Source organism: Athene cunicularia, unplaced genomic scaffold, assembly GCF_003259725.1.
Source record: "Athene cunicularia isolate RWA unplaced genomic scaffold, athCun1 BOjh375456_part1, whole genome shotgun sequence".
NCBI classification, from domain to species: Eukaryota; Metazoa; Chordata; class Aves; order Strigiformes; family Strigidae; genus Athene; species Athene cunicularia.
The window spans coordinates 65523-88266 of NW_020799147.1; the positions used below are offsets into that span (position 1 = coordinate 65523).

The 22744-nt window shown below is 48.4% G+C and overlaps 2 protein-coding genes across 7 annotated transcripts; one reads left to right on the forward strand and one right to left on the reverse strand.

Moving 5' to 3' along the window:
• The first annotated feature begins 1371 nt into the window (after positions 1–1371).
• Positions 1372–16612, forward strand: GNAI3 (G protein subunit alpha i3). Of its 6 annotated transcripts, none has more exons than XM_026866907.1 (8): positions 1372–1506; positions 1617–1758; positions 3823–3980; positions 10515–10643; positions 13129–13258; positions 14278–14431; positions 15174–15387; positions 15461–16612. In XM_026866907.1, the coding sequence occupies exons 1-7, from the start codon at positions 1502–1504 to the stop codon at positions 15362–15364; spliced, it is 909 nt and encodes a 302-aa protein (XP_026722708.1). In that variant the 5' UTR covers positions 1372–1501; the 3' UTR covers positions 15365–15387; positions 15461–16612. The 6 variants fall into 6 exon arrangements, with proteins under 6 accessions (XP_026722708.1, XP_026722707.1, XP_026722706.1 ...); XM_026866906.1 differs by having other exon boundaries at positions 15464–16612; XM_026866905.1 differs by having other exon boundaries at positions 15467–16612.
• A 2401-nt stretch (positions 16613–19013) lies between these two features.
• GNAT2 (G protein subunit alpha transducin 2) lies at positions 19014–21346 on the reverse strand. The gene is made up of 3 exons (XM_026866910.1): positions 21061–21346; positions 20465–20670; positions 19014–19205 (listed from the first exon to the last, which is right to left on the reverse strand). The coding sequence occupies exons 1-2, from the start codon at positions 21299–21301 to the stop codon at positions 20480–20482; spliced, it is 432 nt and encodes a 143-aa protein (XP_026722711.1). The 5' UTR covers positions 21302–21346; the 3' UTR covers positions 19014–19205; positions 20465–20479.
• Between the last annotated feature and the right edge of the window lie 1398 nt (positions 21347–22744).

The following is a 22744-nucleotide window of genomic DNA, read 5'->3' on the forward strand; positions in this document are numbered from 1 at the left end:
GCTCCACCAAGCCCTGTCAGCTGCTGCACGGGTGGGCAAAGGTGGCTCCTGCCTGGTGCCTGTGGGAGGGGGATGCTGTTTGTGAGTGCTCTGTGGTTCGAGAGAAAAAGCTGTGAAAAACAGATTAAGTAGCTGTTATTTTGCAGACAGACAGGGATAACTCAGCCCCCCCCCGGTCTGCAGAGATTTGTCAAGCCAGGTTTCTCTGCCTTTCTTTGAAGGAAGGTTGTTGGCAATGCAGGGCCAAGTGCCACAGCCTGCAGGTCTGATATTTCAGCTGGAAATCATCCTGTGGCGAGGGCTCATTTCTGAGCTAAACCTGCGGGTCTCTTTATCCTCAGTTTCCCAGAATAACAATCCTTGTATTGTGGGGAATGATAGAGAATAGAGCTTGTTAATCAATTAAAATTTGCCTTGCATGTTCTGTGGATAGATGTGTATGGGTGTGCCACCGCAAAGATCCCCGAGTTGTCTGGTGGCTGTGGGAACCAGCCTTGGCAGTGGGAGGGTTAGAGCAGGAGCCCATGACCTGCTGGTGATTCAGACACCATAGTTGCCACTTCAAGTCTAGACAGGTATCTTCTTTGAATTTTGCCAGAGCTGTTTAAGAGGTATCTAGCTCAGGAGTGATATCCCTGTGCACTACGCACCAGCAGTGGGTTGTGGGAGTGCACTTAGTCTTTCCTCTGTAAGGGAAAAAAAGTATTAGTTTGAATGACTGTGGGTAACATTTGGCTGACTTTGTGCTAAGTGGACAAGAGAACTTCCAAGATCCATTTTGGGGGTTCCTGCTCTGCCATAGTAACATATTTCTGGGCTTTAATGTCTTAAACTGCTTCACCTGGATCTACAAGAACAATTTGTGTGTGCTTTTGAGCTCTGTTCTGGGTCTACTTCCCCTCCACTGTATATCACACAAGATTGCTTCCGAATCTGATGTTCCTCGTAAAAATGCTCCGGGATCTGTGATTAACATCCACCTGGTTATTTAAGGCTAATGCTTTTATCTTGCACAGCTCAGTAATGGTGGGCAGCAGCTGATGGCGTCGATGCACTTAACTGTCAGGCTGCCTTGGACTGTGGTTACTGAGCTGGAAGAGAGGGCTGGCAGATAGTCTCTTAGATAAATCCCTGTCCCAGTTTTTCAGACCTAGCCCCAATGATCTAAAAGTGTACTCTGGAAACTCAGAAATTCTAGTTTGTTTGTTTGTTTTTTAACGGATGAATGCACAATGGCTGTCAGCATCTGTAAATAAAACCCAGGAAGGAGGTACCTGTGGTTGTCCTCTTCAGTGATCCCTCCCGAGGGGCTGGGACCGCTGCGGTGGAGCTCTGAGCAGTGCACAAGAAATATCTTACTCCAGACCCCATCAACTTCTGGGTGGGAACTGGAAGGAGTACATTCTGCTTTTCCTTTGAATTTCATGGGATTTGCTAACTAGAATATTTCTGTGCTTTTTCAGGTGCTGGGGAGTCTGGGAAAAGCACCATTGTGAAGCAGATGAAGTAAGTGAGAGTGCAGGCGTGTAAACTGCATTTTTGTACGAGATGAAATAAAAAAAATCTGTGGTGCCCTTCTGGTTTGGCTTGGGAATGATGACTTGGTTTTCTTCCAGGATTATTCATGAGGATGGCTACTCAGAGGAAGAATGCAAACAATATAAAGTGGTTGTCTACAGCAATACTATCCAGTCCATCATTGCAATCATAAGAGCCATGGGAAGGCTAAAGATAGACTTTGGGGAAGTTGCCAGAGCGGTAAGTATTTCACTTATTTCTCTTAGTCTGAGTCTGTGCTGTGAATTGTGTTAATGAATCCTAGAAATTCAGTCCCCTTACAGTGGAAATATGTTTCTTACAAGATACAGAAGCAAAAGACCTTTCATAATCTTTAACATATTAGCAGTACAAAGTATCAAGTATTTTACTGAGATTACAGGTAAGAAACTTCAGTGTTTTAAATGCTAAAAAAAAATAAATCCACAAACCTTTGTCTAAACTATTTGAACTTTTAACAAAATTCTCAGATTTGCTTTAAATTGCTTAGCATCGCTCTTCAGTAGGGTTTCACAGTATTGTGCCAGTTAATCTTTAAGATGAACCAAATAAATTTTAATCATTTTCACTACTTGTAATTGTCCTTTGAGTTTTGGGGGGTTTGAGGGCCTGCTTTTCCTTGCACATCTAGTTCTGCTGATTCCTTGGGCTGTTACTGGTGTTCACCTCCAACACTTCAAGATGGGAGGAATTGAAATGGAGAAGGCTTGACCCCTGTGATGTTGGGGAAAGCACAAACAGAATGGGAAGTCTGGGACTCCTGAAAATAGGTAGGAGAAAGGAATTTTGTATATCAGCTTAGGACAGTGGCTGCACAGCCTGTGACTCTTTCTATCTGGCACTAATTCCTCATGTTTACAGTTAATCGAGGGTAAGTGAAGTAACCTAATCTGTTTCTTTGTGATGCAACCACAGATATTTTGAATTTATGATACAAAGCATCCTGGCTGAAGGGCATATCTTCACTTGCATGTTAACCTAGGCTGCTCTTCAACCGCTGCTCCGAATCCTCCCTGGTGTTCCCCTCCACGTTTCCTCTGTGCTTGATCTCAGCCTAAGTAAGGTAGCTGGAAGGAGGAAGATTAAAATCCCAAGTTCCTTTCTCACTTGACCTGCCCAGGCTTATCTGGCTTCTTAAAAGCAGAACATGAAACACGTGCCAAGAATTTGCTCATGCCCAATCCACGCTGAAGGGCAAACAATTTGCCACACTTTCCTAGAAAAAGACCAAGGGTAACCAAATCAACTGTCTGGCAGCAAACCACAGCAGTGACCTGTCAGCATACACATAAGTGCTCTACCTGCAAAGAGCCATAACTGAGGTCCACTGAGGTCTGTTGTGGCAGTTCAGACCTTGATTAAGTGCCCATGGCTTGTGCTAGGGAGGTGCCCTTTGGAGTAGCATGTCGACTTGACTCTTGCCCAAGCTTAGGTACATGCTGGGTGGTACAGTTTAAGGCTCAAGTGAGAGGAGCCGATGTTGGGAGGAGACAGTCTGAAGCTGAGAACTTGCTGGGATAGTGAAAGGTCTCTTCCATCTCCTGAAAGGATGCTGGTAGATCTGATCACTAGAAATAAACATCGGTGTGGGATGTAGGTCAGCCTGTTTTTCACTTTTAAAACCTGCTTGTTGAGGTCCTACTCTAAGACTTCTGAGAAGAATTTTTTGTGCTCTAGGGCAAACGCTCAAATCCTGATCAGTCCATCCCATCTCCTGATAAAACTGTTTATTAAGAAATCTCTCCCTTACTTCTGCCAGCTATAGCAGCAGGTGGGCAGTCCTCAAAGCTTTAAACCTATAATCATCCAAAGCTTCCTTGTGATACCAAATTTTTCCTTGTTGCCATACTGTACAACACTATAACAGAGGTTTTCCAGTTTAAAAACTATTATTTATTGTTTAGTTGTCGTTATAGTGGCACATTGGCATATTTACCTGTTGTCTGAGGCATTGTGCCAGGTTACTGACATGTCGTGTTTCTGATGTGAATGCTGCCTGTTACTTTGGAGTAGTGAATCTGCTGTGCCACCTGTAATCAGTGCATCTCACCCTGCGGGCTTGGAGCTTCTTGCCCAGCACTTGCCTTTCTGACTGCAGGAGAAAAATAACTTGATGACTGGGGGAGAAAACTGGATGGACAACGGGAGAGAGGGGACCGTGATTGCTTATTGCTGCAGCCCCTAGGATCGTTACTTGATGTGAAACCTCCCTGTCACTTGTAAAGGTGTGTACATCCTAACTTGTTTTGTTTTCTCCTCTTGCAGGACGATGCCCGTCAGTTGTTTGTATTAGCTGGAAGTGCAGAGGAAGGCGTGATGACTGCCGAGCTCGCTGGCGTGATTAAGCGGTTATGGAGAGATGCTGGAGTTCAGGCTTGCTTCAGCAGATCCAGAGAATATCAGCTTAACGACTCTGCATCATAGTAAGAAACTGTTACCAGCTTCTGGGCTCTTGCCAGCTAAGCAAACGGGGTTCGGAAGGGGCTGGTGTGACTGCAGGCAGGGTGGCACGTGGGTGGTGAGGGTCCCCTTCAGAGGGGGCGGATGGAAACCTGAGTCTAACTGGTTTACACGGGGCTTACAGGGTGACTCAGCATTTCAGCTCATCCAAATCACTTTTACTGTTTATCTTTCCTGTCTGTGGTATTGGGAAAAACCCCACATTCCTTATTCTGTGCCTAGGTGAATTTGCCAGTCTGTTTTCAGTGGAAGAATAACTTAGCAGCTTGCATTAAAATGGCTTGTTACAGCAAGTGATCAGCCACGTCACCTTCATTATCCCTACAGGAAGGAGTTAACACTGCCTGAAACCGAGCTCCTAATTAAACTACCAAATTTCTGATGAGCAACAATTTCCAATAGTGGGATCTTGTGATATTGGCAGATCAATGTTCACATAGTTGTTCTCCTTAACAGCTCTCATTGCACTTCAGTTCCTGTGCCTGATGCCACACGGGCAGCGCTGCAGGCTAGCTATAAACCTGCTTATTGTTCTGTCTCTAAAATGCACACAATTGCTTAACAATTGGAAAGTTATGACTAGATAAATAGGCTGCTGCTGGCTGGTTAATGAGAATTTTGACTAAATGCCTCATGTATTTCCAAGAGGCAGGTTAGTGCAGGGAGGGGAAACTATTTCTTTTAATGAGCAAAACAGTTGTTGCTGCTTTTTTTTTAAACAAAAGTAGTCATGTGCTTGGTCTCTCTAGAACAAATATTTGAAACTCTGAAAGGATGACTTTGGGGTTAAGTGTGCCTCCTGATGTCCAGCTGAAAACCTGTCTCAAATTAGCCAAGTTTTAAGCCTTTGAAAAATTAGTTTGGAAGTGCTTTTGTAAAGGAACTTTAGATGTGTCACAGCTCAGTTGCCTGCAGGCTCTTTCTGTGCAGAGCATATTTTAGCTTGAAAATAAGAATTTTTCTAAATTTGTAACACCTTGGCAGGCTATCATGGGTTTAGATCAAGGTGAGTTGACAAGAGGAGTCTTTCTCAGATTTGCGTGTGCCTTTACAGCATGCAGGGAGGAAACTTCAGATTCAAAGGGATTAAAAAGGATAGATGAGGAGGATGAACGAGGGAATAATTTATTGAAAAGATGTGAAGGGAAGGAAGGCTGAAGGACTTCTTGAGCAGAGGATTTAGAGCAGAAGGCTTAAGTGGTTGAGTGGAGCTTGAGGAAGCTAAAGATGGGGAACATGGCTTTGTGGTCTTGATGGTCAGCTTGGAAAGAGAAGAATTGAAGGCAGGCTGGGGAAGACAGGGTGGAAAGGGGTCAGAAGCAGAGCAGATTGGGAGGAGTGGACATTAATGTGCTTTAGTAGGTGCCCACTTGTCCTGACTGCCCTCCGGAGACTGGATTTCAGCGGGTTATTCCTGTTCCTGAATATCTGCAGCTCACGCGTGTCCAGTTACTGGTTCGTGTGGGCACAGCTGCTGTGACAAATGGCTGTCATGGGCTGGTGTCACATCTGCGTGGGAGAGAGATTGCAGCCCGATGACCCGTGTGTCATTTTTGATAAGTGCATCAGAGAATTTTGCTTCCTGTCCTAAGACCACAGGAAGTTGCACTAAAGCAGCATCATTTTCCATCTGTTGCCCAGCGACTTGGCAATCAGGAAATGCTGCAAGTTGGTGCCTTTTAACTGCACGATCGTGCTCTGCATTAAAACCTGCAGGACCCCCGTCGTACCAGCTGGCCAGATGAGCATTCAGTCAGTATTGTTTCTTCTCTGCTCCACGTGTGGCTCCTGAGCTGCCTTATCTTCTGATGTTACCCAATTAGTTCCCTTGTCCGTGCTTATAGGATGGATGTCTTGCAGTCCCTTGTGGTGGTGGTGGTTGTGTAGGTCCTGGCATTTGTTGCAGTTCTCCTCGGGGGAATTTCACTTCCCTGCTCCTTTCACTATCTCCTACAAATAGGACTGAAACTTCAGGGTTAGCAGTCTTTATAAATACGTGCCCCATTTGAGATGACTGTTTTTTCCAGCTAAAATTCAGTCTTGCACTGTGTTTCAAGCCTGGTTCTGTCTGACTGGGTGCTGTTTCTTGCTTCACATCAGACCACGAGACCTCTGCTGAGAAACCCAGAATGGGGGAAAAACCAGAGGAACGTATGAATGATTGCTTATGAAAATTAGGTGGCATCAAGAACGAGGGTGCTGTGGCAGAACGCCAGGGTTTTCAGGGAAGCGCTGAATTGTTCTGAAAACTTTTTCTTCCTGCTGTTTCCTGCTTTGTCGAGCACTACTTCCCCTTGTGCAGGCAGGGATCCTGCCCATCAGAGCTGCCCTGGGAGGAGAGGAGGCAGCTGCAATAACGGGGTGTCGTAATGCAAACACAGGGAGCACCCAAAGATAACCACTTGTGACACTAATCTGAGTGATCTGTCCTGAAATCGTAGTGGTTTATGTGTTTTCTTTAAGAACAGCTGAGTAACTCTTGGTCTAAACTGGATGTTCAAGCACTAGTGTAAACACTCAGTGTATTCTCCAGGCACCAGCTGATAATATCCCTTTAGCAACCACCCTGTTCTTGGTGTGCTATTGCAAACATCTACATTTCTACTTGCCTTATTGCAACTTCTCATTTTTCTTTACTTATGCTGTGAGCAAATGGCTCGGTACCTCATACCCACACCCTCCATCTCGAGTCGGTGCTGTGGAAAAGCGTTTTGGACCTTTGTGCACGATTCTTGGTGCAATAGCTACGAAGAACAAAAACGTGTTTGCTGGTGTGGCAGCGGGGGTGCTGAGGCATGTTGCTGTCTCGCACATCTCTTAATTACCTCTATCTGATACTTGGAAATGTCAGCAAGCAGATAATGCTTTAAAGTATTTTAGTTGCTGGTTTCGCTACTTTTTTTTCGAAGTTCATGCAGATACCAGTCTACAGATACTGTAGGTAATTATCTGCAGTCTCACAGGCAATTAGCATAGTTTCTGATCAACTATTCTCTATTCTGGCATATCTTGTCTTGTTCCCAAGTGGCAGTTTTGGCCTGAATTCCCTGACATGATGCTGGATAAAACCTGGATTACTTCTATGTGGGTTTTTTCTCCCTTTTGCTTTCAAGCACTAGCTTGCAGGGCATTGGCCTCTTGCTGCTTTCTTGTGATTCCCCTCGAGTAGCATCACCTTGGGATCATAGCTCGGGTTTTTGGAGTGAGCTTTTTCACCTGTAAGTCTGTGCTGCAGACTGGGGGTCTATCTTAGCAGGCCCAGAAACCATTCAAATTGATAACGGTAAAATACAACATTCCTTTTTCCTGGAGATCTTGCTCTGTTACCTTGTTTTCTGCTTTGCTTAATCTGCCAAAATCCAGCTAAACATGAGGAGATGGGGGAAGATTTCTGCAAAAGAGATGCATTTCTTAAATATAGGTTTCACCAGGTCTTCACTTGTTTTCTTCTTGCTGCAGGAAGTCCTGCCTAGAGATGATTAATTCTGGATGTGGGAAGAATACTGTTTGTGTTTTCAGACTGCCACAGGTGCTTGTGATAATGTTTCTTGAAAGCTTGGTGTTGGCTGCAAATACTGACCCACCTGGTACCAAACCTGCATCTTTCTGCCCTCTTGTCTCCTCTCCCTGGCAAGGGCTGGCTTTTGTTTGCTGCTCTGCCTTCGGGCATGATGGTGACAGCCCCTCCTTCCTAGCTCAGGCTGCAGATAGCTGTTCATAATAAATGCTTTGTATGAATCTTTCAGAGCCATTTTTGGCCTTGAAAGCATTCTTTTCCAGTGCTAAAAGGAAACATGACTGAATTGTTAGGAAAATACCATTCCAGGGTTCATGTGAGCGTGTGGAGGAGGGGAACTCTGTTATCTTCACCAACTGAACACTGTCCACTTCAGAGCATCTCCCTCCTGCAGTCTCTGTTTCCTAGAGCAGTCTGAGCATGAGATGGGCTGACACTCAATCTGGCAGGTTTTCTGACCAGACTGGAATTACAGATCCTTGCACACGCAGGTACTGAACCAGTGCCAGCCTGGCACACTATGTCCTGGGAGGGCTTGAAGTGTCACAAAGACAAACAGGAGTTATGCTGTAGGCTTTTGGTCAGCTTGTTTTTGTATTCCAGTTCTCATTTTAGGAGAGGGGGGGAGGGAAACAAAACCAAACCATCTTTTTGCAAGCTTCTGTTTGCAAGGTGGTGTTGAAGCATGAGAAATAGCTGGCTCTGTAAACACAAGGATCCAAGGTGGGGAACAAGTGTTGCAACCTCAGCGTATGAAGGAAGCCTTGGTGGCGAGGGAGATTGTGAAAAGGGATTCAAACTGTGTGGGATGTAGAGAGATTCAGTAAGGTATATGTTTTCAGTTCCTGAAACAATATTTGTGAGGAACATCTTTAAACTTTCAGACAGACTGTGGTTTATGAGTTGCTCAAAACCATGACCCTTTTCCATTTGGGGTGGTGTATGTTGGTTTGGTTTTTTTTTTTCCCCCAAGTTCCACTAAATCTGTAGGTGGTAGAGGGGAAACAGTCTGCCCGGGGGCTGGGCTCTGAGCCTGGCTTTGCTGGGTGGGTCTGCTCTGCCCAGAAAGTCAACACTCTCCCATGAGGTGAGGGTGGCTGAAGGAAGCTGTGTGCACGTGTGCTTGGGTGGCTCTTCTGCAGAGAAATCCCCTGCTTGGGCATTTCCATGGGATTTACCATTTGAATCTCTCTGGAATTAGTCTAGCAAAGCTTATTTTTAAGGCAGCTTGCAGTTAGAGCCTTGCTTAATCTGATACACCTTGTTCCCTGATTGATGTGCAAGTGTTCGAGTGGAACTTTGCAATTCATTTGGTGGGAGTTGCCTGACTCCATTCACTCCTCACTGGCTGCCTAAAGAGCCTTAAGTAGGAATTACACCACTTTCACTGCCCAAACTTCTGATGCTGAAAGCTGGCAATTAAGAGCAGATGCTTTACAGCTTCAGCTTTGAACATTTATCACTTCAGTGGTATGGGGCAGCTATGTGACCTGTACCAAAGCCAAGCTGGTAGGAGTTGCTGGGTCAGTTCTTAGGTAGCACTGGCATCAGCTTTTGAACCACCATATCCCAGCTAAACTCCTACTGATAGGAAAAAGAAGGGGGGTGGAATCTGGACATGTTATAATAAACAGAAACCCAGTGAAGGTAAGTACCTTCCAAATTCTGTTTCACTGAGCTGAAACTAAAGCCAGTCCCAAGTGTAAGTTTTGGGTGCTGCGTTTCTGGTCAAAGAGCAGTGCACAAACCTGTCATCCCACTGAAGAGGAGAGGAGTTGGCCCTTTCTGGGCTAAAACCACTTGTAGATACCAGCTCTGTGAGAAAAGCCCCGCGGCACTGGGCGAGCACGGGCAGGAGGCTGGCAGGTAGACTGGATTCTTCTGGGGTTTAGAAAATAGGTCAGTGCTCTGCAAATGTGCTGGCAGTCCTGGCCGGAGGAGGTGCTGAGGCTGACGGAGGAGGGAGATCTTGCTCAGTATGTTGCCTGCTTGGTGACGAAGGCAGGTGGAAATTTGGGGTTTCTGGCGCAGCCTTCAGGCATGCGCCGTGCAGGAAGGTGCGATCCCTGGCTGACGAGATCTGTGGGGATAACGTCTGGCTGGGAGAGCAGGGTTATTACACCAGTGTAGAGCCATTGCACCACTAAAATCTCCCAGTTACGCAGTATGGTGTTGATTAAAACCCCCTCCTGATAACGACGTGGCTGGTCCCCTCCCAACAGAGCTGGAGCAATCCTTGTCCCCTTTGCGGAACCAGGGGGCTGTTGCCTTCCTCTTAACAGGAAAAATGAGCTCTGAGGTGTGTCTGGCTGGAGTGGGACTTCTGACGCTGCTGGAAATGATGTATACCTCTTACTTATGTGCCCAAGAGCCGAACTTCAAAGGGAATCTGCTGTAGCTGGAATTAGTTGGGGTCTTGATGGGCGCGTTGCCTTGGTGCTGCAGAGAAGCAGCTTCCCCCCGGCGGCCGTGCCGTCGGGCAGCTGGCGAGCGGAGGGTTCGTTCGCTGCTGCTAGAGGAGGGGAATGAACCTGCTTGTGTCAGGGCTAGTTCTTGACGCTTAATTCTTTCCTCCTGGTTCATTTGATGTATTCTTGCCCTTTAAAAGCGAGCCGCTGGATTTATTGCCTTGCGCTTTGATGCGAAAGACCTTGACTACTTTGAATTGCCCCAAGAGATACCAGTCTTGGCATGGCTTCTGCATCCGCAGCGCTTCTTATCGGGTGGCGCTCCCCAGCTAGCTGAACTCTACCCAGCGCACAAGGTCATATGGGGAGGGGTTAAAAAAACCCCACCAAATCAACCCTGGGATAGACCCAAGGGTGGTTTTGTTGGGGTTTTTTTTCTGCATGTTTGAGGTTTGTACTATGTGAAGATGATGAATAAATTGTGTGATTACTTTCTTCTGCAGTTTATAAAAGATTCATGGCAAGCAAGCAAACTAAAAAAAGCGCATCTTATGTTGTCTCTTCTGGTTTAGTTACCTAAATGACTTGGATAGAATATCCCAGCCGACCTATATTCCGACTCAGCAGGATGTTTTGCGGACCAGAGTTAAAACTACAGGCATTGTGGAAACTCACTTCACCTTCAAGGACCTGTACTTCAAGTAAGTGAAGGGCAGCGCTTGTCCCCGTGGACTGCGGGTGATGTCTTCAGTGTGTGGTGGGGGCGGTAGGTCCCACACCTGTGCTGTAAAATGCCTTGCCCTGTTTTTAACTGTCCTCCTTGTCTCCGTTACACTCCCTCTCTACTGGCATTGCACACTGGAGATACCGGTTTGACCTTTATTTGCCTTCTGTTCTTTTCAGCTGCTTTTATGTTGGAATCGCAGACACAGGTACTGACTGCTTGTTTACAGGATTAAAAAAACATATATATACTAAAAGGACACTGACTCCTGGATTTTGAGTTTGAATTTAACCCCTTCCTTTGAAGCGGGAGATGGGAGCTCTCCCCACAGTCACGGTGGTGGCTCTGGGCTGCATGGTGTTCTCCACGAAGCTGTAGGTGACTGTGCTGACTGACACTTGCTGCAGAGCAGGAGTGGGGCATGCCCAAAGCGTGCTGGGGACTGGCTGCCTTTGTGTGACACCTCAGAGGATGGCGCTGGCCTGTCCTCTCTGCCTTCTAAATTCAGTCCTAGCAGGGCTCAGGTATCGAGCCTTGTCTTGGCAGTGTCCCTTTACGTATCACTAATCGAGCTCCCTCTAACCCCCGTAGCGGCTGCTAGCCTGCAGTTTAGCTCTCCTCCCTGCTCTTCATCTGCTCGTTAGAAAATCCTCGCTTTGGATCCCGAGCGTGCTCCTGACAAACAGCCTGGAGCCCTGCAGGGTTGGGCATTTGTGTCCTGTAATGTGGATGTAGGAGAACGTAGCACCTGTATCTTGGGCGACTTCACTTTGTCTGTGGCGGTGTTTTACATCTTTGTTGCTCACAGCCTTTAAATAAGCATTTGTTTGCTTATTTTGAGCTTGTGTTTGGAGTTTGAAAGAGCTGTAACAAAAATCCAAGTGTTGCTTATAAAATCTGATTTGTTTGCACGCTTTTTTGGGAGAATAGTAGCATTTTGGTTTCTGAACTGTCTTAACTTACGAACCATTTTAACAAAAACGCCTAAACATTTCGCATCACCGAGCTATTTACATGGCTTCTGGTTCATCCAGGGAAAAAAAAACCAAAACCTTGTCTTTTGGTCGTGCTGTATTAGGATTAGCGTTTCCAGCTGCAGTGTGTGGTGCTCATCAAAAATCATCACGTCTGACTAATGGAAGAGTGTGCTGGAGGTAGCAGGCATATTGGGTTTAATCGTTATAAACCCTCTTTTAAAGTGAAATGGCTGAGTGCTCGCAGGCGTGTCTCCCTCATGCAAAGAGGGAGAATTGCTCTTTCCCAAGCCTGCCCGGAGTCATTGATCATGTGCAGAGCCTGAGACACGAGGTGTCTCGTCTTGGAGGGATTTGCTCCACAAAGGAAAGCATTAATACGTCTTAAACCCTGCAGCTGCCACCTTTCCCGCGATGGAAGCCTTGATGTTAAATCTCAGACATTAATAACGGGCTGAGGTACCTCAGCATAACTGTGACTCGAATTTGGATTAGCTCGGCGAAGCCGGGTTGTCGGGGATGCTGTTCCTTTCCAGATGTCTCTGCACTAACAGCAGAGATTAATGGCAAATGATACGTGCTAAGTAAATAGCCTGTATCCTCCCCAAGATTTTCATCTTTCCTCCCGCGGTCCGCAGGGACGGTTTACGTTAATCAGAAGATTGGAGTGAGCTGAATGGTGCTTCTGGCTGCCTTGTTTGGCGTCATTAAATTGCATTGCTTTTGGGCCACCCTGGGCAGCTTCTCTCTTGTCTGCCTGTTTGCTCTGATAACAAATCAATGTTTATGATTTTCGTAGCTCTTGGATATTGATTTCTCTCTGGCTTGATTTAATTAAGTCACAGTCAATCAGAACATTCTAGGCAATCCTGCTTCTTCATCAAAATATTTTGGTGAGCAGGGTGTTGCAACTGTCCAAGATGCCTTTTTTTTTTTATAGACAGAAATTCTGTAAGAAACTCTACAGCCTTTAAACCTCAGTAGCTTACAGGTTTGGGTTTTTTTTAAATACATAAAACTGTTCCTTAACCTCATTAATTTTTTTCTGGGTCCCAGAAGTAGCATGCAGGTAGTATGTTCCAGATAATCCTTTGTCAGATGCAGTGTAAATTAACTGGAAGAGCTGACTATGAGTAGGTGTTTGGAGTCCAGTCAAGCAAATGGATTGTTGCTAAGGAAATAGGAGACAGAGAACAAAATAAGCATGCCCTGGTGAATCACCAGACTTCTGGATAGTGATGTAGGTAACATCTAGTTCTTTCTGCTGAAACTGCTCTAAAAAGAATTCTGGTTTTAAAATCCACTCCCCTGAGGAAGGGAGGGCTCGGAGTTCTCGGCCTTGCTGGTGGAAGGCTGTGTACCTGTTTTCCCCAAAATCCTGCTTGTTTGAGAGTCCTTAGCTGAGCCTCCTCCATCCGCTGTGTGCGGTGTGGTGGCTGGGGAGGGAGATCTGTGTAGCTTCTGAGATGGTTCTTCTGCCTCTCCCAGGATGTTTGATGTTGGTGGCCAACGGTCGGAGCGAAAGAAGTGGATCCACTGCTTTGAAGGTGTTACAGCAATAATTTTCTGTGTGGCCCTCAGTGATTATGACCTTGTCTTGGCCGAGGATGAGGAAATGGTACGTTACGGAGGAGTTACCAGTGCGTGGTTGCGTGGCACTGGAGGAGAAGGGAGGTGGAATCCTGGGGTGGGCATGTCTCTGGCTTGCTCCCTTGTTACAGTTGTCCAGGGGCTGTGAAGATGAGCAGTTCCTTGCAGCATCCTGCAGTATCTTCCCCCAGAAACTGATAAACATAATAACAGAATCACTCAGGTGGGAAAAGCCCCTCGGGATCATCGAGTCCAACCCTCAGCCCGATTCTACAAAGTTCTTCCCTACCCCACATCCCCCACAGCTCATCCCAATGGCCCTTAAACACCCCCAGGGATGGGGACTGCCCCCTCCCTGGGAAGCCTGTTCCACTCTCTGACCACTCGTTCTGGGAAACATTTTTTCCTCATGTCCAGCCTAAACCTCCCTCGTTGCAGTTTCCAGCCGTTCCCTCTTGTTCTGTCCCTGATCCCCTGTGAGCAGAGCCCAGCCCCAGCCTCTCTGCAATGTCCTGTCAGGAGCTGCAGAGAGGGATGAGGGCTCCCCTCAGCCTCCTCCTCCTCACACTGAACACTCCCAGCTCCTTCCCTGGCTCCTCACAGGATTTATTCTCCAGGCCCTTCCCCAGCCTCGTTGCCCTCCTCTGCCCTCGCTCCAGCCCCTCGAGATCTCTCTCATATTGAGGTGCCCAAACCTGGACACAACGCTCCAGGTGTGGCCTCACCAGTGCAGAGCACAGGGGGACTGTCACCTCCCTGCTATGCATCAATGAGATTTTTCTCCAGGCCCTGGTTAGAGAGGAGCCGGTTCCCCTAGGTGTGAGTACCTCTGGAGAGGAAGAAACACATCCGGGGGGACTTGGGGAATGAGGAGGTGACATGACAGCTCATGGCTGTGCCCGGGCTCTTCCTGATGAAGCAGCAGCAGGGACATGTCAGTAACGCTTGACTCTAGTCTGGCCTCCACAGTAAAACCTGTCTGTCCCCCCATCCCATTCTCCCCTCATGACTCTGGAATGATGCAGCACCCTTCTCTCTATTTTCCAGAACCGGATGCATGAGAGTATGAAACTGTTTGACAGCATTTGTAACAACAAGTGGTTTACAGACACGTCGATCATTCTCTTCTTGAACAAGAAAGACCTGTTTGAGGAAAAGATTAAGAAAAGTCCACTAACGATCTGCTATCCAGAGTACACAGGTGAGGTTCGGCTCTGGAGGTTGGGTTTGGTTTGTTGTCGGGGCCAGGAGTGAGTTAGTCAAAGCCTACCAATCCAAGATAATTTGCAAGTTTATCTTTTCCCAAATTCCCTCAACTCTGTCTCTTGGGCAGCATCTTTGGGCTGTCCAGTTAACTGATAGCTCATTTTCTTGAAAGAGATGTGGTCATGCACAGCTGTGGTTCAGAACTCCCTTTGTCCCTGTGTTTTATGGCCCGGAGTACAAATAGCAAAGTATTGCACTCCAGCAAATCAAAGCCACTCTGCATTTTCCACATTATTAGGACAACAGTTTAGTTTAACTTCAGTTGCAGAGGCTGTGAAACTCGTCCACATCCTGGCGTGTCTGTGTTGCAGCCCTCCCCGCCATGGCCCTGCACAGACGTGATGCTTCACCTAGTCACTGCTTGAGGCATTTTAAATTTAACTTTTTAAAAAATGGTCCTTCCTTCAAACCTGCTTATTCCTGTGATTTTGGAACTCTTCTCCACATTTCCAGCATGATTACCATAAAATGCACCCCTGGGCAGGGAGCAGTTGGCAAGTGACTTGTGCAAGGTCACTCATCAGAAGCTGGGAATAGACTCCAGATTTACAAGAAGGGGTTAATGGTGGATTTGGATTTGGAGCTGGATAAGGCAGATGGTTTAAGCAGCTTAATATGTGCTTAAATGATCTCTGCTGTGAACTGCTGCCCAAAGTAAGGGATCTTATCTTTTTCAGGCTCCAACACATACGAGGAAGCAGCTGCCTACATCCAGTGTCAGTTTGAAGATCTGAACCGGAGAAAAGACACCAAGGAGATCTACACGCACTTCACCTGCGCCACCGACACCAAGAACGTGCAGTTTGTGTTTGATGCTGTTACAGATGTTATCATTAAAAACAACCTGAAGGAATGTGGACTCTATTGAGAAGGAAGGGGCGTGGGAAGAAGGTAAAGCCGGGCTGCTCGCAGCGTTTAAGCCTTGCACGCCAGCTCGGGCTGGCTTTGCCTGTCGCCTCACTAATGCTCCTTCTTTTCTTTTCAGTTTTTTTTTTTATGATGTGGCGTTTTGAGAACCAGACTCTTTGCTGCCTCGTGGGGACAGCTGCAAGCATGAACAGGACCAGGGAAATGAAAACAGCATGCAGAATCGTTGCATTCTTTAGCACAATCTTCTGTATTAGGGACCTTTTTATTGATATGGGATGTTGAAGTTAGGTCAAGATGGAACAACTGTTAGTGTGACTAGATCATCCTGGCATCGTTTGGATGGTGTAATCTCAAATGTGTACAGCTGTTGTGAAGTTGAGGTGCTGGATTCCAGACCTTCGATATGTAGCTTTCTCTCTTTCTTTGGTTAACAAGCCACCACTAGTCTGTTTTTAAGGTTTTTTCCATCAAGAAAACTATAACTTTACTAAATTTTATTTCTTTATTTGCAAACAAATCTTGTTTTAAAAATAAAAAAACAAACAAAAAAATCACTTAACTATGCACATGTGACCAGATCATGCAGAAAGTATTCCTCTTAGCAGGAACTCTTTGTTTTTAACACTTGGTATGGTCAGGATTTAATATTTCTGCAACTACTTAAAGGATTCTTCGAGCTCTTACGGCGATAGCTTCGGCTTCTTCTGATGTTTAATTAGTCACCATCCTGCAGAAGTTTCTGCAGTGGGATGAGCGAGTCTTTTTAGCTTACGGTTAGGGGTGACCCTGCTTTGTGCTGATGGCCACACGGAGATTCCTTGTGTGTGCTGAGCATGAAGCTTCGGTCAGCGTGTGCCTGGGCTGCCTCCCTCGGAGAGATGAAACGCTGAGCTCCAAACTGGATGGGAAACACGTGCTGCTACAGAGCTACTCAGTCAACCACTCTCGATTCTTGTGCATTTTGGTCTAAACCGGTGGGTAATTTTGTAAAGGGTGCACCTTGTTCTGCATTTACCATGGCCTTTTCTGTTCAGAGACTCCTAAACTGTATTGACGAGCATGCCTTTACTTTGTATATGTGGTGCCAAATTCCTGTTTGCCATTGTTTTTACTGTAGTAACGTTCATAACCAGTCAGTACATTCCTTTGCTGAACCATTGCATCGAGACTCTTTTTCCCAGTTTGTCATGTGTACAGTTTCAATCTGTTATAGTTGTTGGCAGTATTAAAATGGTGAGTAAACAGTTTAGCCTTTTCTCTGGTTTTATTCTGAATTTTATCCAGGAGTGTTTTCCCCCCCCCCCCATTTTGTGCTTGGCTGGAGAAGGAAGATAAAGGCTTCCCTGGGAAATGGGTGTGATAATTGGGTGTAAATAAAGGTTCCTCATGCTTTTATCCCCCATGCCTGTTGGTGCTCTCTGCAGCCAGTTCTGCAGCTCCCGAAGCTGTGCTGGCACAGGGAGAGGACGACCAGCATCCTGGCCTGCATCAGCCTCACTGGCAGATGGTTCCTTTACTGCTTATTTATAGCCCAAGTCTCGCTGCCTCTGTTGAACCTGATGGGAAAATGATTGCTCTGGATGCCACTACGTCATGTCGATGTAATCCCTTTCGAAGAAATACAGAGTGAAATACTCGAGGGATGCTTGTGGGTGCTGTAAATGGCTACACACACACATACACCCCTCCCCGGTGTCTGCTGCCTGTCTGCTCTGCAGCTACGAGTGTATTTCTGTTCTGGAGCCTTTCCCGAGTTGCCTTGAGCTCTGACTGCCTGACAGTTCTCTTCTTGCCAGCCTTGAGGCTTTACTACAGCTTCTCGCTAATGCGTTTTAAGCAAGTTCATACAAAATCCCCCCAGAATTGGATTGCTACAGCATGGTGCTCCTTGACCAATGCTGGAGCTGCACTGTGGGCCTGGCCCTGCAGAATCCTTCAGGTTGGAAAAGCCCCTCGGGATCATCGAGTCCAACCCTCAGCCTGATTCTACAAAGTTCTCCCCTACCCCACATCCCCCACAGCTCATCCAAACGGCCCTTAAACCCCCCCAGGGATGGGGACTCCCCCCTCCCTGGGCAGCCTGTTCCACTCTCTGACCACTCTGACCCTCCCCTGTTGCAGTTTCCAGCCGTTCCCTCTTGTCCTGTCCCTGATCCCCTGGGAGCAGAGCCCAGCCCCAGCCTCTCTGCAATGTCCTGTCAGGAGCTGCAGAGAGGGATGAGGGCTCCCCTCAGCCTCCTCCTCCTCACACTGAACACTCCCAGCTCCTTCCCTGGCTCCTCACAGGATTTATTCTCCAGCCCTTCCCCAGCCTCGTTGCCCTCCTCTGCCCTCGCTCCAGCCCCTCCAGATCTCTCTCGGATTGAGGTGCCCAAACCTGGACACAACCCTCCAGGTGTGGCCTCACCAGTGCAGAGCACAGGGGGACTGTCACCTCCCTGCTCCTGCTGGCCACACTATTGCTGGTACAAGCCAGGATGCCGTTGGCTTTCTTGGCCACCCGGGCACACTGCCGGCTCATGTTCAGCTGCTTGTCAGTGAGAACCCCCAGATCCTTTTCTTCCAGACAGCTCCAGCCACACCTCCCCGAGCCTGGAGCCATGCAGGGGGGGTTGTGGCTGCAAATCCTGCCCGGCTGGGAGGGGGCTTTGCTCGGGAAGGTTTTGTGGTTCACAGTGGCCTCGGGCACTTCTGGCTGCCCGGCAGGATGGTGGTGGCCTCGCTCCTCTGGTTGATCTGGGTGGGAGATCCGAGTGCGGAATGAATGCAAAGAGTGTCAAACAATCCTCGATCCAAGCTCTAGGGCACAGGAACGGGGCTTAGGAACAGACATCACAGAGAAATCCAAGTGAGAGAAATGCTAGACAGTCGTGTCATGCGTTTATTTTATTTTGGTTTTCCTACAGTTTTCTTTATTTTGGTTTTCCTACAGTTAAACGAAGCTGCGTGTGTGATCTCTGCAGTAAACAGTGCGAGGATACAGCACTCATCTACAGATTTATTTACAAACAGTAAAGAGCAAATACTGCTCTAAAGAGCTGAATGAAAATCTTTCAAGTAACCATTTCCTCTTTCTCCAGCCCGTTTCTGTAGGCGGCCTTGCCTCCCCCAGACCCTGCTGCAGGTGCTCCTGCCTGCTCCTGCCTCTGCTTGCCCACCCTCGGCTCCCTCCTGGGCTGTGCTTTGGGGAGAAATTCAAATCTTAGGGCACAACCCCCCCTTATTTCTCCTGCCAGAGGACAGGTTTGCGTCCCAGGCATGACTCACAGCTCACCCAGCCTCCAGAAACTCCTGCTTCGATGAATTCCACTTTGATAAAAGGGAAGAAAGGGGCTGCAGAGGGGAGGAGTGCCCAGCCCTCTCCGCTGCCCTCCCCGATCACGCCGCCCTGCCCGCCTGCGCCAGGGTACGATGCTTTAATACTAATTTTTCTGGCAGGCGTACCAGGGACTGTGTGCTCTTTGGTGTCACACCACTCCAGATCTCATTTATAAACGCTGCCTTCCAGGCACTGCAGAGAGCAAGGTTTTCTTTCTTTCTTTTTTCTTTCTTTCTTTCTTTTTTTTTTTTTTTTTTTAAATTTTTTTTTTTTTTTTTTTTTTTTTTTTTTTTTTTTTTTTTTTTTTTTTTTTTTTTTAAAAAAAAAAAAAAAAAAAAAAGAGGAAATAGCCACGAAAGGGAGTTGGAAGTTCAGCTTCAGCCCCTTCTTATTTTGGGCTTGAAAGGAGGTGGTATGGTTGGGCGGGTCGTAGAAAAAGTGGGCTCTGAGTAACATTTATTTTTTAGTTAATCCATTCGGCTCTGCTCAGCAGAACGGCGCTGTGAAACTGAAGTCTCTTCTAGCAGGAAGGAAGAAAAGAAAAGGGGGTTAAAGGCTTTCAGACAACGCATTGACGGTTGTAAGCGCAGGAAGGGTGGGCTTAGAGAAGCAACTTTTCATTGCACCGAACTGGGTGATGGAAAAAAAAAAATTCATTGCCTTAAAATCCTCTGACCCAGGCACGGCAGCAAAAAGCCTGGAGCGTTACACTTGTATTCCCTCGCTGATCAACCCCTGCAGCTCTTGCTGCTGCCTGCAACCTCGGGAGCAGGCAGGGCCTCCTGTGCTGCCGTGGCACAGTATTTATATATTTTCCTTGATGCTAGAAGCGGGTTCACAGTCGAAGGCTGCCGAGTGCTCTGCTTAGAAAGCAGCTTTGTTCACAGCACAATGCAGAGCTGGCGGCCAAGGCTGCACCCCCCGTCCTGCCGCAGCCTGCCTCTGCCTGCGGGGAAGATGCCTGCCTGCTTTTGCTTTTGTTTTTTTTTTCTTGCTTCTCTATTAATGTTCAGGGACAAGGGAAACGCTGGAGGTTCCCTGAAGAACAAAGCGTCGAAGCTGGTGGTTGGGAGCTGCTCGGAAAGTGGGGAGAGGGGAAGGAGTTCCCACTGCTGCTCAGGCTAGCGGGCAAATGCAGGCGTCAGAATTAGGGTTATAAACCCTTATTAAACCTTCATGGGGACGAGCTAAAAGTCCAACTGCAGCAGAGCACGGCCTGGGATTCCCGTGCCTTCTCCCTGTTGCACTTGAATGTCGCTTGGGTTTTCCCCACGGGGCCAAGGCTGTGTCACAGCCTCCCCAACCGGGCTGCAAACCACCACGGCACCAGTGACCCTGTTGTGGCAACAGGAGGCCCCGAGATAAAATGATTTGATCTTGCTCAGGTGCATAATCTGGGCTATAATCTGCTGTTTTCATCTCTCTCTGCACGCAAGGGTGTGAAGCGCTCTGCCAACATGAGTTCAAAATAACAACTGGGCTGAGCCCACGCTGCTGTGGATAGGAACTGGACCCCCCCCCCGAGCCCTGCAGGGGGATGCTGCCCTCCCCCTGGGGCTGGTGGGTCCCCAAACCCCCTGGTCCTCGCTCATCCCCGCTCATCCTTTCCTCCCCTGGTCTGCAGGCCGGGATTTCCAGACTCTGTTTGATGGCAAAGCCTGGGGGGGTCCCATGTCCCATCACCCTGCAGAGCAGGATGGAGCAGGCTCTGCTGCACCTCCATCCCCCCTCCCCTTCCCCAGCCCTTCTTTTGTGGTTAAACAACTATTTCTCGGGTACCTGCCACCCAGATGCTCAGAAGAGGCCGCAGTCCTTGAGGTTCTCTTTGATGATGACATCCGTGACGGCATCGAAGACGAATTTGACATTCTGCGTGTCTGTGGCACAGGTCATGTGGCTGTAGATCTCCTTCACGTCCTTTCGCATGTTGAGATCAAGGAACTGGGTCTTGATGTAATTTCCTGCATCTTCAAATGTGTTGGGACCTGCAGAGGGAGGGAACGAAGCTGCTGCTGAGCTGCTGCCATGGGAGATGATCACTGGAGCTGGGGCAAGGTGCAGGGGATGCTTAAGGATTGTTTTTAAGAGCTAGATCTTGAAATTTCTCTCCAGAGGAGGAAGAGGAGGGGGAGAAGGGCTGGGTGGCAACAGCACCTAGCAAAGCACTTTAAAAAAAAAAAATCAATTTTTATCCCATTCCAATCCTTCTAAACACCTTCCCAAGGCCACATCTGTCCTCTCCTCTGCTCCCACCTCCAGGGACTCGACTGGACTCCAGCAGAACCTGAGATGCCGTGTCTGTGTCAGGACCACGCGGTTCCCCACTGGAACCCGTGGTCTGGGGGGTCTCGGGGAGGGAGAATGAACCGACTCACCATCGTAATCTGGGAAGCAAATGCTGAGGTGGACTTTCTTGATCTTTTGCTCAAAAAGGTCCTTCTTGTTGAGGAAGAGGATGATGGACGTGGCGGCAAAGAACTTGTGGTTGCATATACTGTTGAAGAGGTGCAGGGATTCGTGCATGCGGTTCTGCAAAGCAAACAAGCTCGTTGGCACCTTTTGGCCATTGCAGCCTCCCAAACCCCCCCAGTTCCTGGGATGAGAGCTTTTCCCCATGCTGCTGGGGATGCTCCCGTTTGTGGCAGCCGCAAATTGTCTGTGCTGCCTGTCCCCTGCCTGCACTGAGTGTCCCTCTTGCCCATCCCGTGGGGCACCCGGGTAAATCCAGGTGATGCTCAGGGTGGGGAGTGGTGTTAAGCAGCTCCGGGCGGTGCGATGGTCCGATCCCTCCTGGGAGCTTCTGGGATGCTCAGAAACGAAGGTTTAAGGTAAGAAAACTATCTGGAAAAACCTCGCAGCCCTGCTGGAAGGTGCTCAGTGATGGGGACAGCATCCAGGCCATGCTGCGGGATGCTCTTGCCGGATCACAGCTTCAGAAAGGAGCAGGAAAAAGGAAAAGTTCCAGTTTTAAAGCAGACTTGCAGTTTCTAGTTTGCTGCAGGGGCATGCTCGGGCAGAAGAAGCTCCACCCAGCTGGAGTGAAGCCTGACTGGGGGCTTTTGCAGTTTTGCTGATGGAAGGGGGGTCTCCTCCACCTTTGTATGGCAGCAGGTGGGTTCTGTAGGAGTGACAGGGACAGTTTTGCCTTCCAGCTTCCCATTGCAGCAGCTTTTCTGTACACAGCTTCAGCAAGCAGGGCTGAAGTGCCAAAAAAACTCAGAGCTTTGGCCAAATCCTGCCCTGTCCTGCGCGGGGGAAGCATTACAGCCTCTCCTGGGGGCTTCGATGGGAAAGATGCTCTCTCCTTCCCCCACATGTCTCACGCTGCAGCTTAGGGCTGAGGAAGGGCTGCGTGCTCCTGCCCAGCCTTGCCAAGGCCCAGGTGTGGTGGACCCTGACCCAGCTCCCAGCAAAGTTTTTTTGGACCCCAAAGCACCAGGGAGCATCCGTGGGGTCGGCTGCTGTCAGAGATACCAGTGAGGATGCTTTGCCACAGTCCCCCGGGCAGAGGAGAAGACAGCCTGCTTCTGCTTCTGCACTGCTCTTCTTCACCCCTTATTTCTTCCAAGAAATGACCCATTTTGGGGCTGTCATGTTGCTCCTCTCCGGATCTCCGCCCTCGAAGCTGCTTCCCCCTGGTGCCAGCGCATCCCTCACCGGGCACCCGGAGAACTTAATGCCTGTGTGCTGTCCTTCCCCCCGCTGCCACTTGCTGGGAGGGCAAAAGCTGCCCCTTCCTGCTGCCTTTCTGCCCACCTCGGAGGGCCCAGCGAGGCAAGAGGTGCCTCTGGGTGAGATTTGCCTTCACTGAGAGCGGGTGGTGCCTCTTCCTCCCCCTCCTGGGCCAGGTCCGGCTCCTTTGGGTTTGCTCGGGTGGTTTTGTGGCTCCTGGGAGGGGGTCGGTTGGAAGCTGCTTTGCCCTCAGCTGCTTGGAAAGACGCAGGGGAGGCGGGAGACCCACGACTTGTGTTTTGGCTTGGTTGGGCTGCTTGTGCCCCAGAGTAAGCGCTGACACGTTTACTGGGTGCAACTGGGTGGGAGCCAGCTCCATCCTGCCTC

Bases quoted from the DNA above. Each gene is read 5' to 3' on its own strand.
- GNAI3 (XM_026866907.1), top strand. The intron at 1,759-3,822 runs GTAAGTATTTCA...CTCCTCTTGCAG, and splicing joins TTGGGGAAGTTGCCAGAGCG to GACGATGCCCGTCAGTTGTT. The intron at 3,981-10,514 runs GTAAGAAACTGT...CTTCTGGTTTAG, and splicing joins CTTAACGACTCTGCATCATA to TTACCTAAATGACTTGGATA.
- GNAT2 (XM_026866910.1), bottom strand. From the start codon at position 21,301: ATGGGGAAAAGCTCTCATCCCAGGAACTGGGGGGGTTTGGGAGGCTGC. The intron at 20,671-21,060 runs GTGAGTCGGTTC...CTCCCTCTGCAG, and splicing joins TTGCTTCCCAGATTACGATG to GTCCCAACACATTTGAAGAT.